Here is an 18,923-nt window from a genome sequence, read left to right as displayed (position 1 = left end):
TCCTCTCGTGCTGTTCTTGGCGTCGGCAGCGCCGCCGCGGCGGCCCGCGCTGTCCGGCGGGGCTGCCCGGCGGGGGCTCCGGCGATGTCCGGCTCCCGGGCGGCTCCTCCCGGTTGAGCGGCGGCTCCGCGCGGGCCCCGCGCCCTCCCCGCGCCGCACCCGCGGCCCGCCCGGCCGGGCATGAGGCGGAGCGGCGGCGGCACAAAGGCTCCAGCGGGGCTGCGCCTTGCCTGAGGCGGCGCCGGGCCCGCCGCGGCCCGCGGGGCGATGTCGCACGATCACGACATGGACAGGACGATCAAGGTTGGATTTCGGGACGGTTCCTCCCGGGGGGTTTGCTCGGGATCCCGCGAACTCTTTGAAGTTTTGGTGTTTGTGTTTTGGCGAGCGGAGGAATTGGTGCTCGCCGGCCGCGAGTTGCGGTGTTCGCTCATTAATTAGCGCTGCTGGGTAATGAGGGGCTCATTATCCACGGTAATTAGTGCCGCGCTCGCTCCTGCCCTTCTGGACTCGGGGTTGGTCCCGATGTGTCCCTGCTGCAATTCCCTTTACGCGGTGCAGCTGATCCCAACTCGGATGTGAAGTTTTTTAGGGTTCCTATTTTATTTTCCTTATCTTGGGGGTTCTGCCCAATGTCCTCACCGCCCTGAAGTTCCAAATTCCTTTTGTCCAAATCCTTCTTCCCCAGCTTCGTTCACCTTTCCCTGATTTATGTCCCTAAAGCCGCGAAATTAATGTCCCTAAACCACAAAATTATCTGAATTAAATTGATCAGAAATTTCTCTGAGCTGCTCCTGAAAACCCCAAATTCCTCTGATCCACCGCGATTTCTGCCCCTTCCTTCTCAACCCTGCATAAATGAAACCTGTGTCATTTAATACTTTTAACAATCTTTAGTACTTTTAATAAGTACTCATCATTTTTATACTTTATGCTGATTTTTTTTTTGCTTCTCAAATCTTTGGTTTAGCTCAGGTTTGGTTGTTCTGGGGTTCAAGGTCTGGGATTTAGGACAGGATTTATTTCCAGATTTGGGGATTGAGGAGAGGAATTCCCCACGATGGGATTTTTCTCTGGTTCCATCCAGTTTGTCCCAGCAGCATCCTGCACTCCTCCCAGTCACCCTGGGACTCCCAAAACTCCCAATTTCCAACCTTTTCCCCATCAATATCTGTAAAAAATAGGTTTTAAATAGGTTTTAAAATGTTTTTAAAATACAATAGAAGGTTTACACAGTGTGCATCTCAATGCAAACCTTGAAATTAGAAATGCTGGCTTAGAAATGCCATGGAACAGGACAGATGTTGTTGAGAAATAGAAATTAATTTCAGGACATCAATTCAGAAATAAATTTAAGGACAGCCTTGCAAAAAAAAAAAACCTAAATACTTTAGAGAAATAGAACTATGAAAGATGCATTATATCAGGACCCACGAGGTCCTAATTATTAAAATAAATTAAAATAACTACAATTACTTAAGTTACTAAAATAACAAATTGCTTCACAGGGGTAATTTTAGATTCTTTACAGCGTGGAGTGGCAAAAGCTGATAGGCCAAGAAATGCTTGTAATGTGTTGTAATTTAAAAATTTAAAAATTAAATTCAAAAATAATTAACTTCTGATAGGGATGGTGTGATTTGTGACACCTGGATTGTCTCAGCCTTCACAAGAGACTGAAAATGGAATAAATGTTTTTAAAACCCCTCTCATTGTGAGAAAAGGGACAAATCCCCCAAATTGTTTTGTGTGAGGGGAAAAGGCTTTTTTGGGGTGTGCTGGTCAAAGAAATCCCCTTAATCCCACAGATCTGCAGTGGGATCAGGGAATCAGTGGGGTTGGGAAAGCTCTGAGCAGGGATGGGCTGGGAGAGCTCTGGGAATTTTCCTTTTCCTTTGGGAATTCTGCTTTTCCTTTGGGAATTCTCCTTTTCCTTTGGGAATTCTGCTTTTCCTTTTAATTCTATTTTTGCTTTTGGAATTCTGCTTCTCTCCTTTTGTGATTTCTGTTTTTCCTTTTGTAATTCTGCTTTTCCTTTTGGAATTCTCCTTTTCCCTTGAGAATTCTGCTTCTCTTCTGGGAATTCTGCTTTTCCCCTGGGGATTCTGCTTCTCCCGTAGGAATTCTGCTTCTCCTGTGGGAATTCTACTTGTCCCCTAGGAATTCTTCTTCTTCTGTGGAATTCTGCTTCTCCTCATGGAATTCTGTCTCCTCATGGAATTCTGCTTTTCCTCTGGGACTTTTGCTTTTCTTTTGCAAATTCTGCTTTTCCCCTGGGAATTCTGCCTTTCCCCTCTGGGAATTCTACTTTTCCTTTGGGAATTCTGTTTTTCTCCTGGGAATTCTGCTTCTCCTTTGGGAATTCTCCTTTTCCCTTGAGAATTCTGCTTCTCCTCTGGGAATTGTGCTTTTTCTCCTGAGGATTCTGCTTTTCCTTTTGTAATTCTGCTTCTCCTGTGGGAATTCTGCTTCTCCTTTGAGAATTCTCCTTCTCCCCTGGGAATTCTGCTTCCTCTTTTGGAATTCTGCTTTTCCTTTTGGAAGTTCTGGTTTTCCTCTGGAAATTCTGGTTTTCCTTTGAGAATTCTGCTTCTCCCCTGAGAATTCTCCTTTTCCCCTGGAAATAATTCAGCTTTTCCCCTGGGAATTCTGCTTTTCCTCTAAGAATTCTGCTTCCCCCCTGGGAATTCTGCTTTTCCAGGCTCTGGCCATCCCAGCCTGCTGGGGTGATGCCCAAATTCTCAGCTCAGCCTTGGTGAGAGGGAATTTTGCTCCCAGCTCCACGTGGGGCTGTGAAAACTTTGCTGGAATTTTGGATATTTCACATCATTGTCCCCTTTTCCCACTGTAAATTCAGGTTATTAATCAGAAGTTTCAGGTTCCTGGAAGTTTGGAGATTCCCAGGAATTCCATTCCCCACGAAATCCAGCTGAAACACTTGGATGTTTTTAAACACATTGGTGCTTTTGAAACATTTTCAGCTGTTTAGGATCAAAATCATGGAATTATTGAGGTTGGAAAAGAGTGAACATTTCCTTGTCAGTGCTGGGAATTCCTGGTGCTGAGGTTGGAGCTGCAATTCCTGAGCTGGATTTGCTGTCATTTGTGGTTTTTGACCATTAATTCTTCATTTTACCTCTGAGTTGTAAAGCTGCTTTGGGATGAAGGTTGAGATCCAAATTTGAAAAGTGCAGGATGTAAAATTGTTGCTTTTTTCTTTGAAACAAATACACAGAATAGGAAATAGAAATTAAATGCTCATTAATGCCCTCCTAACATTGTGTTTTCACCCCATCCCTGCTGCTTTCAGCTCTCTGCAGCTGCATATCAGAAAAATTAAATTTAAAAAAAATTAAATATCAGAAAAATTAAATCAGCTTTCCCCTAACTAGTGAAATTTCTACAGCTGAATATCAGAAAAATGAAATTTAAATTTAAAAAAAATTAAATATCAGAAGAATTAAATCAGCTTTTCTCTAACAAGTGAAAGTTTTCCTCACAAGTGAAATTCATCTGAGTTAAATTGAGCAGAAGTTTCTTTGAGCACCACAAAATTCCTGTGATCCACTGAGATTTCTGCTCCTTCCTTCTAAACCCTTTAGAAACCTTCAGGGGTGGCTTCTCCCATGAATTCCCAATGGATTTGGGAATTGTTTTTCCTTGTGCTGCCGTTGCAGCAGCTCCTTTTGCTGTGATTTATCCTGAGCAGAGGCAGGAATTTAATAAAGGAACAAAGGGCCAGCTCAGGGCATCAATCAAAGCTCTGAGCTGGGTTTAAAGCTGGGTTTAAATCCTGCCTTGGGATGGGAGGGCACCCAAGTGTGGCCTAACAAAACCCAGCCCTGGCTGGGTGGATTTGGACAAAAGGAGCCTGGTTCATGAGCAGAAAAATCTGCAATTAACCAAGCAGGGTTTAATTTACACTGTGATGGTTCCAATGGTTTGAAACCTGCAATTTTCTCTTTTCTGTGACCAAAAAAATGCAAATTTTAATGCTGAAATGGGCTCCTTGTTTCATTGAGATTGATCATTTCTGGGTAGGAAGCTGGAACTGAGTGAGGGAGAGATGTCCTTGATACATTTTGGGTATTAAAAGCACAAAATGTCATTTACTGCTCTCAATAACCCTGTTTGGAAATTCCAGCTGCACAGAAACAATTCTGACAATTTTAATGAGGCAAAGAATTTTAACAATTTAAAATTTTAACTGTTTTAATCAGGTAAATCATGATGTGAGCATTTATATTTATATTTATATTTATAGTTATAGTTATAGTTATATTTGTATTGTATTTATATTTATATGTTTGTATAATTAATTTTATATTTCCATTCATATTCAATAGTATATTTTATTTATACATAATGGCATATTTACATTTAATTTTATATGTTTATTTTATATTTATATTCATCTTTATAGCTATATTTATATTTATATTCCATTTTGTATGTTTGTCTTAGATTTATATTTATTTTTCGATTTTACATGTTTGATTTATATTTATATTTATATTTATATTTATATTTATATTTATATTTCCTGAGGTAAGCAAACTCCCCATCAAGCACTATTACACTCAGATCTGCTGAGTTGTTTTTTGGGTGTTTTTTTTTTAGGAAAAGCTGTAATAATTTTATTTATTATGTATTTATTGACTGTGTTTTCCCTCCTGCTGCTCTTTCCTGAACAGGAAACCTCCATTTTAGAGGAATACAACATAAACTGGACTCAGAAGCTGGGAGCTGGCATCAGTGGGCCTGTTAGGTAAGGGAACATCCCTGCCCTGTGGAGGAGTCAGTGAGTATTTTACTAAAAATAATGATGGGATACATGGAAAATTCAAAGCAACAAATGCCTGTGCCCCATGTGGGTTGTGCAGGAGGGGTTTTGTCTTTTTTGGGGGGAAATTTGGGGAGGAAAAACTTCTCTGTGCTGGTGTGTTCCCACAGCCAGGCAGGAGCAGGAGCTGGTTTGGAATAATGAAAACAGAAATTTCTCCTGACCCCTCTGCCCTGCCCCTTCCCTGCTTTCCCACTTGTCTTTCCAGTTTTCCTCTGCCTTTGCATCCCAGCCTTGCTCCTCATGGATTTTTAACCCCTGGATGATTTCTGGGAAGGAAAACACTTTTCCAGCAAAGCCTCTCCCTTCAGAAAATGGGAATTTGGGCTGGAAAACCCCTGTGTGCTGTTCTGGGTGCTCCCTTTGTCTTTCCCATTATTTATCTTCCTCTCTGGGTTCTCCTCATCCTTTTTGGGTTGTTTCATTAAAACACTCATTTTGTGCTTTGTTCTTTTTGCTGCCTCTTCAAACATGGGCCCTTTCCTCAACTGTTAAATGAGGGGGGAAAAAGAGGAAAAAATACAGCCAAAATGAGGATTTCCTTCCCAAACCACTTTATCTATCCCAAATATTTCATTTATTCCAGCATCATTGGGGGTGTTCAGGTGTGCTCTGGGTTATTTCCATCCAAAATCTCTCTTGGGGCTGAATTTAGGGTGAGAGCTGGGATGTATCCCAGACTGGGGGCATTCCTGGGAATTCCCACGTGGAGAACAAACTCAGAGCTCCAAATCAATTACTTCAGGTGTCTCTTTTGAACCTCCTTGCTGACTGAATGATTTTGTTGCTGTAATACCAGAGTCTGCATGAAAAAATCCTCCCAAGAACGCTTTGCACTGAAAATCCTCCTCGATCGTCCAAAAGCTCGAAATGAGGTACAGTTCCTGCTTTTCTCTCCCAAAAAAACTTCAATTTTTGAAGCTTTGGGGATGCTTTAAACATAAAAACCCCACCACCAAACCCCCATTTGCTGGTTGTGCATCCAGAGATTTATTTCTAATGAATTGAGCTGTGTTTTCAAGCTGTTCTTCTCCCTGTAATGGAACAGAACCAGTTTGAGAGGGAATTTTCTTGCCACATGTCACTGCTCCAAGAATGCTTCAAGTTGTTCTGGAAATGGATTTTTTTTCCATGTGCCAGGACCTAAAGCAGCTCCTGACACAGGTTGGGAATTCCTGAGGTGCCAAACTTGTCAGCCTGTGGAATGATGGGCACTCCTCCAAGCTGTGGGGGATTTAAAGAATTAATTGTCTTGGAGGTTTAAGCAACTTCCATTTCTTGTCACTGAGCAAATTCTCCTTTAAAATTCCCATAAAAATCATCTGTGTCCAAAAAGCACCAAAATTTGGCTTGATTGAACAGCCCAGGGAGTTTTCAAGTGGGGGAAATTCCTGAATGTTGGGACAGGAGGTCCCAATTCCTTCCCAGCTGGAGCCTGCTGGGGCTCCCTGCAACCCAAACCCACAGGCTGGCTCAGCAAGGGACACATGTGATGGGATTTGTGCAGGGAGAGGCAAAAAGGGACAGCTCTGAGCTTGGGTTACCCTCCAGACACACTTCAGGTTCTGGTTCCAAGCATGGAGGGGTTGGAGGTTCTGAGCAAGTGTTTAATTCAGATGTTCCATCTGTTGTGAGTGCTTAGCCATGAGTGGAATGAGGGAATTTTGGGGTTTATTCATTCATTTTCACTTCCATTGAAGTGCTACATTGCTCCTTTAAAGCTGGTTCTGTCTAAATTTCTGGAAAACACTCCAAAGTTGAGCTTTTCCCAGAGCTCTGTGTGGGATCCCACAATCTGACCCAAAGTTGGGGTGTTTTTGGCCTCAGTGCCTGTCCCTGTGTGCAGTAACAGCTCTTCCCTTCTCTTCAAGGTACGTCTGCACATGATGTGTGCAACACATCCCAATATTGTTCAAATAATTGAAGTTTATGCTAACAGTGTGCAGTTCCCACATGAATCCAGCCCCAGGTAAGGTTACATAGGGGGATTCACTCCCACAGCTTCTTTTCCATGTTTAGCCCAAGGTATAGTGGAGTTTGCTTTGCTTTGCTTTGGTTTTAATCACAAAATTATTATTTCAAGGGGGTCCCAGGTGTAATAATTATCCTGCAGACCAAGCAGCTCTTGTTTTTTGGTTTTTTTTTTCCCTGACTTTTGTGGTATTTAAATTATTTTGCCTCCTTTATTCCCTGTGTTGAATGCATCTCCATTTTTTTAGGTTTTCCATTGATTCAGTCTGCATTGTGTGAAAGAGTTGTTTCTAAAAATATGAAATTCAGCCCTGAAAACTCTCAGTGCATTGTCCTGCTTAAAATGAACACAGGAAAACATGGAACAGAGTGATTTTTTTTTTTTGGTGTATTATTATATTTGGATAAAAATATTGTCTTCTGATAGGATCTTAGTGGAGAAAATCATGAGAATGAAAGAGCTGAGACCTGTCTTAGGCTCTGGTGTAGCTGATTTTGCTGTGTGGTGGGAACTGGGAGTTAATTCCTTGAGGATCTGGCAGCCCTGATCTCCACCTTCTTATTTTTTATCCTTCATATTTATGGCAGTAAAGCTGTAAATTAAAATAATGGGGGATCCAGACTCAAAAACATCCAGGTGCTGTATAATCCTTGAGGGCAGAGTGTCCACATGTCTTCCAGCTCCATCCAGGCTGGAGCTGGATGTATCCATGTCCAGTTTGTTCCAGCTGGATGTGGGAGCCCATCAGGAGGAACAAACTGGAGATTTCCTGGGAGCCAGAAAATCCTGAGGATTTTAAATTCGGACAGCACCAAAACAGCCCCAAAAGCAGCACAGAAAAAGCAGTGTTTGTGTGAAATATGCGTTCTTAGCTTAGCAATTCTGTTCTTTTGGATGATTTTTTTTTTAATGTAACAACATGAAATGCTTTTGAACAGGGCTCGGCTCCTAATTGTAATGGAGATGATGGAAGGGGGAGAGCTCTTCCACAGAATCAGCCAGCACCGGCACTTTACTGAGAAGCAAGCGAGCCAAGTAACAAAGCAGGCAAGTCACCCCCTGTCCCAGCAAATCCATCATGCTCTGGCTAAAGTAGGGACAATTCCTGGGGCTGGAAGGGTGGGGAAAAAGGATGAATTCAAAGATTTCCTCAGTTCTGATCCGATGATCATTGCCTGCTTTGTTATAAGTGACAATGCCCAAGCTTTACTAGGAATAAAGGATTGAAGGTGTGGGCTTGTTCTCTGGGTCTGCTGTGCTTAACATTGCTTTTCCACACCTGCTCTAGAGAAGACTTCCAAGAGAATTTTGTCCTAAAAATGTTGCCTCCAGCAGGACTCCTGAGCTCTGGAACCTCCATGACCCCCTTGGCATTTCTCTCCTCTGGGCCAGGGGTTTTCAGGCTGGGTTCTGGGCTTGGGCTGTGGAATTCCTGGAAGATCCCAAGGAATGTGTCTGTTTGTTCTGATTTTGTGTCTGTTTGTTCCTTCACCCTTTCTCTCCCAGCTCACTCCTGAATGATTTTATAACCTCCATGGTGGTTTCTGCAGGGGGTTTTGGTGTCCATCAGGTTTTTTTGTTGCTGGTGGGACTCTCAGAAGGATCTCTGTGGAATTCAGTGCTGGGATCCCCGGCTCCCCTCAGCTGGAGAGAGAATGTTTGAACCTGGAGCAAAAAATTTATGTTACTTTTGTGCTTTGATTTGTTTTTAATGAAATGTTAATTGTGCTGGTACTTTTTGGTCTCATCCAACAAAGAAATGAGGTGGAAGTACAGAATTATTCTTGACAGTTTGTTTGACATCCTTTGGGCTGTTTGATTTCTTTGACATGGTGGGGAAAACTTGTAAAACTTTACCAGAAGTCAAGACTTTGGTTTGAATTCTGTGTGTACACTTGGATTATTCATGTCACAAGTAACTCTTTGCTTTAATGTTTATAGAAATGAAGTTTGAAATGTGAAATTCTTTTCTCTGGTGGTTCTTCATCCTTGTTAAAGCTTTTCACAGCACTGCCTCGTTTTCTCTGGCAATGTGTTTGTGTTTATTGCTGAGCTGAGTTAGCAGTGAAGCTCTCTTGTGACAGTAATTTGGAGGTTTTGAAGGGCTCTAAACTTGGGTAGGATCCTACAGAATCCAGCAGGGATAGTTCCAAATAAGGCTTGTGAGGCTGTGCCTCACTTCCTTCTCAGGAATGCTGTTTAAATATTTATACTTGGCTTTTCTTGAAATGAATTGCACTTGGAAATGTGCAGTCCCTGGAGCTTTTCCTGCCTGGATTGCAGGATCCCAAAGCATCCTTGAAACAATCCAGGAATGCATTTCTGTGGGATATGCACAGAATGATTGAAGGGCAGGCAGTACCATCCAAAAAGAAAGAATCAAACTGCCTGAATGTTGGATGTGCAGATTCCCTGGAATCCTGACGCAAGAACTCCCTGCTGGGCAGGGGCAGCACCCTGGAGCCCTGGCACAGCAGGGAAGGGGCACTGGCACCTCCTGCTTCACTTTGGGGGGGGCTCTCAATGCCTTGAGTTCCCAAACTGAGGAGGTTGGGAAGCCCAGGCCAGCTTGGATTTTGTTTTCTGTGGGATTCATGTCCCAGCTGCCACCTCACTGCACCACTGCAGCTGGGTCAGGCTTGTCCTAAAGGAGAGCTCCACTTGGGTGGAGTTAAAATATTTGGGGTTGGAAATATCCTTTGTAAAGCTGAAATAAATGTCCAGGCTGCAGGAGGAGGTTGGTGATTGTAGCTGATTTGTTGTGCCCTTTTCCAGATAGCTTTGGCTTTGCAGCATTGCCACTCACTAAACATTGCACACAGAGACCTCAAGCCCGAGAATCTCCTCTTCAAGGATAACTCTCTGGTAAGATGAACATTTGCAATTCTTTTGCTGCTGAATTTTGTGAAGTGGCTCAAGGGTGACTCTCAGAGTATTGGTAATATGACATGAATGTTTTGGTGACAAAATTGAAATTGAAAATTCAATTGAAAAAAAAAATTAATGGAATTGAATTTTCAAATTGAAAATTGAATCACCTGGATGGACTTGGTGCTTTTCCACCCCCTGATCTCCTTGCAGGGCAGAGTCCCTGCTGCTGCTGTTAAACAGGAGTCAGGTTCTCCACCTGAACTCAGAATCCACCTCTGCCCCCTCATCAGGGTGTTCTGACCCTCTGCCTAGAGGTGCTTTGATAGAGCCAAACAATTCTGTGTCTCTCCTGCTCACCACCAGCCTGGATATGCAGTGACCCCCCTACAAGGGGCTCAGTGCCTTCCCAATCCCTGAGGGGGCCCAGAGCACCCAGAAAAGCAAAACCTCTGCTTTGAAAGGTCTCTTTGTGACCTTTCAGCTGCCTGGTGGAGTGTGAGGGTATAAATACAATGTTTGGAAAAGGTGAGATGAGGACAGGGGGAGAATTCTGTGTTAGGAAAGCTGATTTAATGAGATTTGTCTAATGAAGCCCTCTTCTCCTTGTTTTAGGATGCACCTGTTAAATTGTGTGACTTTGGGTTTGCCAAAGTAGACCAAGGTGACTTGATGACACCCCAGTTCACTCCCTATTATGTAGCACCTCAGGTAACAACCACTTCCTGCTCTGGGCTAAAGGGGGATCATTTATTGCCTCAGCCTCCATATCCCCATCATTTTATCCCCCTTTGCTGCCCTGGAAGGGCTCTGAGTGCAGGAATCTTGCAGGAATCCCTCCACCCTGAGCTGGAGTGCCACAGGGATCTGTTGATAAGGCAAATTTCCCAGACTCTGCTCAGCACTGATGGTGACAATTGGCCTTTAGCTGGATTAAAGCAGCTGCTTTGGAGAAATCCCTGCTTTGCCATCCTTCTTCCAGCTCAAGCTCATTCAGGATTGCATCAAAAAGGACTTGGTTGGAAGGAAAAGGTTCTGAAAAGGCTGCTCACAAAGGGCAGTGGCAGAGGGTTGGTACCTGGGCACCTTGGCCTGGCCCCTGTGTCATTAAGCACAATCTGTAATTACACACAGGCTGCTCTTTGTAGTGCTGCTTCCCCCCTCTCTCCTGTCCTTTGTGTTGGAGTCCTGGAGAAAATGAAAAGCAGCTGCAGATGGAGATTTAATTGCAGTGCTGGGCTGCCTTTAATCACTGGATCACTGGGAAAGGTAATTCAGAGATCAGAGCATGCCCTGAAAATTCATCAAATTCCTTCCCAGCTGGAGCCTGCTGGGGCTCCCTGCAACCCAAACCCACAGACTGGCTCAGCAGGGGACACATGTGATGGGATTTGTGCAAGGAGAGGCAAAAAGGGACAGCTCTGAGCTTGGGTTACCCTCCAGACACACTTCAGGTTCTGGTTCCAAGCATGGAGGGGTTGGAGGTTCTGAGCAACTGCTTTAATTCAGGCAGAACTGGAGATTTCAGTGCCCTGAAATGATATTTTAATATTTTCAGCATGTAGGAAGCTCTGGTCTTTCTTAGGGAGAAAAACTGGACTTTGGTAGTATTTGGAATAAATTTCCTGAATGGAAAATCATCAGGAATCTTTGGTATAGGCTTTGCTGGTTGTTTTGCCTGTCCATGAGATGGATTTTTCTTTGTTTTTATTTCCCCTCTCACCAGGTATTGGAGGCACAAAGAAGACATCAGAAAGAAAAGTCTGGTATTATCCCCACCTCTCCAACCCCTTACACTTACAACAAGGTGAGCTGGGAAACATCTTTAAAAGTCTTCCCCACCCCTCTGGTGCTTCTGATAGAGCAAATAATAAAATGCACACTTAGTGCAAACCTAATTAATGATCCTCTAATAAAGGGGGGATAAATACACAAATGCTGTTAAAGGAGCACTAAATATGAACAAGATTTTGGGGAGTAGAATGATTCTGCTGGAGTGAAGCCATGAGGGAAGTTCTTTCAGCTCTGTTCAAAGGAAATCTCTTTCCTGCTGCCAGAGTTTCTGGATGTGCAGAGCATTCCTTGTTCAGGCAGCTGTGCCAGAAACTGCTCTGTACCTGGATCTTCTGGAAAACAACCAAGAATTTGTTGTGTAGCTGCTGGAATCTTGGCAAAATCACGGCAGGAAATGTCCTGAAAGGTCATAATCTGTTTTGGGCATTCCAAAACGTTTTCCTCCTTATTATCATCACTGTCTCCTGCTGGCTGAGCAGTGCTTGAACCACTGAGTGTTCTGGCTGTGTCAGTTTTAATTCAAGTTTTGTGCTTTGTGATCCCAGAGTAAGGATCTGCCCTGATTCCAGCTCTAGGGATGGTTGTTTATTGCACCCCGTGCCTGAGCAGGTATTTGATATGCACTGTTGGCATTCAGTAGCCTCACAGAGAGAGTTAAAGCAATTACTAATTAGTCTGCATCACAAATCTGCCTTCCTCAGGGCTCTGCCTGCCTCTCTCCATTCTGGAGAGCCAGGTTGGTGATTGTAGCAGACAATTCTGCTTCTGAACTCCTTAGAATGTGCCAATACTGTTTTCATGTGGAGTTTCTTCTTCCCTCTCTTGTCCCTTGATTTGGGATTTCCAAGGTGGGAGTGATTTTCTTTCCATGTTCCATGTGAAGAATTGCTCTGGTGGCACTGGGTGACAGAGCTGCTGAGGGAAGGGCCTTGTCCCCAGGTGTGATTGTGCAAAAGCAGCACCTGGCACTCACCTGGCTGCCCAGAATGGGCACTGAGAGCTTCCACAGACACCTCTGATTCCATTTCCCTGCTGTTCCTTTCTTGGATGGTTGTTCTGTTTTCAGCCTCCCATTGTGAACAACTGGATTCTTTTATGGGATTGGGGGTAGGATTCAGGACTGGGGGTAGGATTCAGGTATCCTGAGAGATGCAATAAACCTCTGACACCTCTGCAGCCCTGGCTGTTCCCAGACAATTCCCAAGCACCTGGGAGTTGTTCAGCTTGGAGCTGCCTTGTCCCAGCAGCCAGATTTATCCACGAAGGTGCATCTGAGGAGGAGCTGAGCTGCTTCTGTTCCCTTAGGGAACAAAGAACTTTTATCAGAACTCCCCCACTATTTGCTGCCAACTGCTCCCCAGAGTGACTCTTTCCTTGCTTGCAGAGCTGTGACCTGTGGTCCTTGGGGGTGATTATCTACGTGATGCTGTGTGGGTACCCCCCCTTCTACTCCAAGCACCACAGCCGGACGATTCCCAAGGACATGAGGAAAAAGATCATGACAGGAAGCTTCGAGTTCCCAGAGGAGGAGTGGAGCCAGATCTCAGAAATGGCAAAAGACATTGTCAGAAAGTGAGTCCCTGGAGGAAATTCTGGTGTTGCTCTGTGGTTGTGTTAAGGAATTGGAATGTTTCCATGTTAAGGAAGTGGAAAAGCACCTGGAAGTGCCTTGTCCCATCAGTGAGGATTGTCTGCAGCTCATCCAGCTGACAAATTCTCTGCTACATTCAGCATAAACCAAGTCTGGGAAATGCTATTTTTTTTTTCCTGCCCAAGTGTTTAATGTTGATGTCTCTTTTGTTGGGGTGAATTGTCTATTGAGTCTTCAAGGGGAGTGGGAGCACTGAAGGGTTTCAGGATAACACAGCTGGCACGGATTTCCTGGGATAACATTTGAATTCCTGTGAAAATCAAGTGCCCTTAATGGGATGTGGTAAATCTGTCCCCTAAAGCCCTGTGCACATCATACACAGCCTAAAAAGAATCAGGCAGGAGGATGGAGAGGGAGATTAAGATCTGTCATGAGGTGCCAGACTCAGATGAGGTTTTGCATGGATGTTTTATTCCAAATGCTAATGGAGTCTGTTTTCCATGCAGGGCACATCCCTCAGCTGGGAGTGTTTCAAAGACTTGGTCTGTTTGGGAGCAAGAACGTGGCACTGATTAGGGCCTGACCTCACTTATTTTTGAAAAAGTGATGGGGACTTACTGCCTTTGCATCACCAGAGGAGCTGAGAGAATAAAAGCAATATAAATAGGGAAAAAAAATCAGTTGGGGAAGTAATTTAAAAGTATCACTGGCTCCTGAGATGTACTGTAAATTCTCCAAGCATTCACATTGTTTGGAGAGGGTGCTGGGACCTTTTCAGAGCTGTGCAGGAGAACCCGCAACCTTTCACCAAATTAACTTTCCTTTATACCAAGGTCAGCTCTTTATTCTCACACAGAAACTCCACAGGCAAAAGGTTCCATTGTCTTTTAAAATTCCCATGAAAGTCAGCTCTGAGGATGTTGTCACATGGATCCAGGCTGATTTCTGACCTCAAGCTTGATGAGGGTTTGATAATGGCTTAGGATTTGGGAAGTGCATGGAAAAGGAATGCACGTGGCTGCTATCAACAGTGAGCTTAACCTGCTTGGCAGCAAGTGGGATTTCTGCTCTCCCCCGTGGTGCTGCTGACATTTTGTACAAGTTATTTCCACTTTCTTGGTACATTAAACAATTGTGCTCTGCAGCCAAGAAGCTGCTCTGGGGTTGTCTGAGGAAGTGTGACAGGCTCATGGAGTCATTCCCATTTTCATTCAGACTTTGGGATGACTTGTCAGCACTCTGTGGGAAATCTTGCTTTTTTATTTAGCTGTGCTCATCGTGAGAACACAAATTTATCTGCAAATCCTCTTTCCAGGCTTTCATGCTAGAAAAAATTTATTTCATGGAGTTTTCAGTTGATTTTTATTTTGAGGGGCTGGAACCAAAGCGTTCATTACTCGAGGACTTTGCAGGGGGGAGAAAAGCTGAGGAGTGGCATGGTGGGATCAGTGAATGCTGCAGAGTTTCCATGCTCAGAATCCTTGGGATGAGTGTAACCTGTTCTGGGGATGAGCTCTGGGAGTGCATTTCCAGAGAGTGCCAGCCTGGATCATTTCCAGCTCCTCTGGAGGGTGATTTCCCACCTGGGAGCAGCAGCTGTGGAATTCAGCAGCACAGGGGTACCCCAGGAATGCCTTTAGCACCTTCCTTTGCCCTGGATGAACTGTGACAGCATTAAACCACAGCAAGCTCAGGGAGCTGGGACAGATTTTGGGCTCATTTTGGGGCAGTTTGAGCTCTTGGCAAAGCTGCTTTTTTGGCTTTTAAAATGCTTAAATGCTCTGTAAATCACCAAACCCCTTCTTAGGGATTCATTCTTTCCTCCCCAGGCTGCTGAAGGTCAAACCTGAAGAACGTCTGACCATTGAGGGGGTGTTGGACCATCCCTGGCTCAATTCCACAGAGGCCCTGGACAACATCCTGCCCTCTGCCCAGCTGATGATGGACAAGGTCTGAGGAGCAGTTATTTGGTCAGGAATGTTGCACAGGAGCAGGAGAGCTCTGGGATGGGTGAAGAGCTTTTTTTGATGTGGGGTTATGCAGATAAGGAGCTTCTCTTCTGCTTTAGGAGAGCCTGAGATCGTAGGGAGAAAATGGAAACAGAAATGAAAATGGGAATAAAATGTGAAATTTGGGCTTGAAAAAGATGCTCCCAGATTGGTGTAATGAGCTGCCACGTGCTGATGGTGGAAAGCAGAGCCTGAGGGATCTTCCACAGCTCTTTCCTCTTTTTGCCATGTTTTATGAGGTCATACAGCAATGACCTCACTAATTAAACAAATAGTCCTTGTTTCCTTTAATTTCTGCTCAAAGAGGATTTCAGTCAATCTTGTGAACACGAGGAGGAGATGATCCTTTATCCTGTTTCCCCCAGGGATATTTTGTCACTGATTTCAGTTCCTTGCTTCATGCAAACCTGATTTTTCTTGCACATCTCCAAAATAAATCAAATTTTGGTTCCTTTTTTCGCCCATGGCAAACACCATCCGTGTGTTGTTGCACCAAGTGCCCCTTTTGTCTTTCCAGGCCATGGTGGCAGGGATCCAACAGGCTCACGCAGAACAACTTGCAAACATGAGAATCCAAGACCTCAAAGTGAGCCTGAAGCCCCTTCACTCCGTGAACAACCCGATCCTGCGCAAGCGGAAACTCCTGGGGTAACTCCAGAGCTGGGCTTGGAAGGACAACCTGGAGCCAGCTGGGATGGCTGGGAAATGCCTCTGGGAATGGCACAGGCTCAGTTGTGATGGTTTAACACACTTCTGGTGTTGCTCAGACAAGTCCTAGTGGCACAGTGTGGTTTTTCTGCCAAGATGTGCCAGTGAGGACAGGAAGGAGGTTGGACACGGTTCCTGCATTGAACAGATTCCTGTTGGGATGATGGGTCACATGTAAGATAAGGCAAACTGGGAGAAAGGATTTTAAGATATTTTTTCCCATCCTGACATTTATTTACTGAAGAAGTCAGGTAAACTCTCTCTCTCTCTTTGTTAATCTGAAAAATAGACTCATACATTTTAGGATTACCCCTTATTTGAAGTAATTTAAAGGAATATTCCTTTTTCTCCATACTTAAAATGATCAAGAATTATAATTAATGCTGAACCTATCTCCCAGTTTCCCAGAGAGGGAAGGAGCTGTGTTAGACTGGAGCAGTTACACAACAAATAACGAGCTTGAGCTGCACCCAAATTCTAATTATTTCCCCCTTGTTCTTGTGCAGCACCAAGCCAAAGGATGGTGTTTACATCCACGACCCTGAGAATGGAAGCAATGATTCCAACGTGGCTCTGGAGAAGCTGAGAGATGTGATTGCTCAGTGCATTCTACCACAGGCTGGTAAAGGTTGCCACTTTTAAGAACCTTTTATTCCTAAATGTGCAAGACCTCGACTTTGGGTCTGTCTGTGTCAGTGGTGAGGAAGGAAGAAAAGTCCTGGGCAGCCTCTGAGCTGGGATTTGGGTTCGTGTGGAATTTTAGTGACATGCAGAGCTGTTAAAAGAACTTTTCAAACAGGAATATTTGGTTTAAAGGCCATTTCCTGGTTTGTGTGGGGTCAGCAGGAATAACTGCCCAGTTTGCTGAGCCCTGAGTGAGGCACGAGTCCAAACCTCCTGTGTCCCTCTGTTGTCCCAACCAGGAGAGAATGAAGATGAGAAGTTGAATGAAGTGATGCAGGAGGCCTGGAAATACAACAGGGAATGCAAATTGCTGCGAGACACCCTGCAGAGCTTCAGCTGGAACGGTGAGAATTCCTGCTCTCCCACTGGGAATGTGGAAAAGGGGGAAGCACAGACCTCCTGCTATGGAAATAACCCCAAATGTATAGGATTTGTGCTGATTTAGGTTTTGACACTGTTTTATCCTTTCTGCCAGAACTGGTGTTCCCAAAATGGGGGTGAAAGTGTTGCTTTGAAATTTCTATTTGAGGGGTCAGGGTTGAGTTTTCAGAAGCACCAGGAATGTAACAGCATAAATGGATCATGATAGAAAGGGATAATTTTAAATTGTCTGAGGGCAGGGATAGATGGGATATATACAAAAAAACCTTCACTGTGAGGATGGGGAGCCCTGGACGGATTGCCCAGAGAAGCTGTGGCTGCCCCATCCCTGGAAGTGTCCAAGGAGGGGTTGGACAGGGCTTGGAGCAACCTGGGATAGTGGAAGGTGTCCCTGCCCAGATAACCTTTAAGATCCTTTCCAACCATTCCAGGATTCTGTGATCCTTTTAGGAACTTCTTCAGCTGTGTTGAGCTGCTTTCCATCCAGCTGTTTGTTCCCTCTTTCTGCTAGAGGCTGCTCCTCCCTGCCAGCTCAGTTTGGGTGGGAAGCAGAAAGAAACCAGGACAGGCACCTTGGACTGCTTGGGTGGCTCCTGGCCAGAGGAGGCTGCAGAGGTGTCAGCCCCCAGGAGCAGCTGCTGATGGGTGGGAGGGACCAGGAGCATCAGCCACCTTCACAAGGCCTTGATCCTGCTTCCTCCTCTGCTCTGTTTGCTTGGCTCTCATTGAGATCTTTAATTGCTCCATTTTTCCATGGTCTCTAAGTCCTTTTGGGTCCTGTGCTGCTGTTGCCCTGAGTCTGTGTGAAGCATTGTTTAATTCCAGCTGGGATTGCTTTCCTCCTTGTGCCCAGCTCCAGCTGATTCTCTGTTTTTTTTCCCTTCCAGGCAGAGGATTCACAGACAAAGTGGATCGACTAAAACTGGCAGAAATTGTCAAACAAGTGATTGAAGAGCAGACAAATTCCCACGACTCTCAATAGCTGGAGCTTCCTAATCTTATTTTTTTTACCATTTAAGATTTATTCTTTACCTGTAAAAAGTATTTTTATGTAAATTAATAAATCATAATTATTTCATTAAATTTCCATACTGCTTGAAAATGCTGTATAGTTGTAGATACAAAAAAAATCATTGGTACTGTAATATTTTTTTAAAACTCAGTTCCTCGAGGTATATATGATCACTTATGTACTGTTAATCATGAGCCCCACAAATGGGGTGGATTTTATTGTTAAAAACCATTCTTTTTCTTAATAACCAGTTGCAGAAGCTGCCTTTCACCTGCCACATCCAGCCCCTGCAGTGACTGTATGCGAAGGAGAGCCACAGTTTCTCAAGCCCCTGCTCAGTGAGTACTTGAAGCAAGTGCTGTGAAATGCAAATTCACAGCTCCCCTTGGCACCTAAATTCCAGGTCTTTAGATAGGGAAAAATCAATTAAATACCCTTCAGTTTGGCTTGGTGCCTGGCCCAGGCATCTGAGGCCATGTGCTTGCTGAAATTTTCAGTTCTGAGCAGTGACTCTCTTTTTTTGTCATCTTCCCCATCTCCCTCAGACCTTCTTTAAGGCTTAACCTCCTCTCTTTCTTTCTCCTCATCTTCCTCAGAGCTTTTTTAAGGCTGAATCAGCCGTTCAGCACAAAACTCTTCTTTTTCTCACCTTGTCCAACAGCAGAACAGAAGAATGTTCAAGTCCTTATGCACAAGTTCTTTTAATTTCCATGGTGGGATCTTCTATGGATTGAGACCAGCCTGGGCTTTGTTTGTTTGGGATATTCCCATTCTTTCCTTCCTAGAAGATCCAAGGCTTGGGTTCTGACTTGTCCTCTTGTTTAGCATAGCTGTTCCCAGGCAGGCTCCCAGTGCTCTGGGGAACCCCTGGGATTTCTCTGGAGCCCAAATTCTCATCTCTGATGCCTTCGAGCTCCTTCTTGGGGGAGCCACAACTGCAGGGCTGCTCCCTGCTCCCCAGGGCAGGTTCTTACTCTAGTCTGGAACATTGGCTCCAAAAGCTGCTTTTTTAAATCCTGATAAAGCAAACCAATGGCAAGAATCTGTACATAGTTCTAGTT

At 44.4% G+C, this 18,923-nt stretch overlaps 1 protein-coding gene across 3 annotated transcripts; it reads left to right on the top strand.

Annotated features, from left to right (window-relative positions):
* Positions 1–90: 90 nt before the first annotated feature.
* MAPKAPK5 (MAPK activated protein kinase 5) lies at positions 91–17,929 on the top strand. Of its 3 annotated transcripts, none has more exons than XM_030958942.1 (14): positions 91–303; positions 4,695–4,768; positions 5,643–5,718; positions 6,715–6,812; positions 7,754–7,862; positions 9,591–9,680; positions 10,299–10,394; positions 11,410–11,490; positions 12,862–13,049; positions 14,898–15,018; positions 15,595–15,725; positions 16,292–16,407; positions 16,709–16,813; positions 17,738–17,929. In XM_030958942.1, exons 1-14 carry the CDS (start codon positions 268–270, stop codon positions 17,830–17,832), a joined length of 1,416 nt encoding a protein of 471 aa, XP_030814802.1. In that variant the 5' UTR covers positions 91–267; the 3' UTR covers positions 17,833–17,929. The 3 variants fall into 3 exon arrangements, with proteins under 3 accessions (XP_030814802.1, XP_030814801.1, XP_030814803.1); XM_030958941.1 differs by having other exon boundaries at positions 16,292–16,413; positions 17,738–17,927; XM_030958943.1 differs by lacking the exons at positions 91–303; positions 6,715–6,812 and having other exon boundaries at positions 4,710–4,768; positions 16,292–16,413; positions 17,738–17,927.
* The last annotated feature ends 994 nt before the right edge of the window (positions 17,930–18,923 follow it).

This window comes from Camarhynchus parvulus, chromosome 15, assembly GCF_901933205.1.
Source record: "Camarhynchus parvulus chromosome 15, STF_HiC, whole genome shotgun sequence".
In the NCBI taxonomy this organism is placed as follows: Eukaryota; Metazoa; Chordata; class Aves; order Passeriformes; family Thraupidae; genus Camarhynchus; species Camarhynchus parvulus.
The sequence above is the reverse complement of the archived record's forward strand: the minus strand, read 5'-3'. Positions and strand labels throughout refer to the sequence as shown.

Bases quoted from the DNA above. Each gene is read 5' to 3' on its own strand.
- MAPKAPK5 (XM_030958941.1), top strand. From the start codon at position 268: ATGTCGCACGATCACGACATGGACAGGACGATCAAG. The intron at 7,863-9,590 runs GCAAGTCACCCC...GCCCTTTTCCAG, and splicing joins CGAGCCAAGTAACAAAGCAG to ATAGCTTTGGCTTTGCAGCA. The intron at 16,414-16,708 runs GTTGCCACTTTT...TGTCCCAACCAG, and splicing joins TCTACCACAGGCTGGTAAAG to GAGAGAATGAAGATGAGAAG.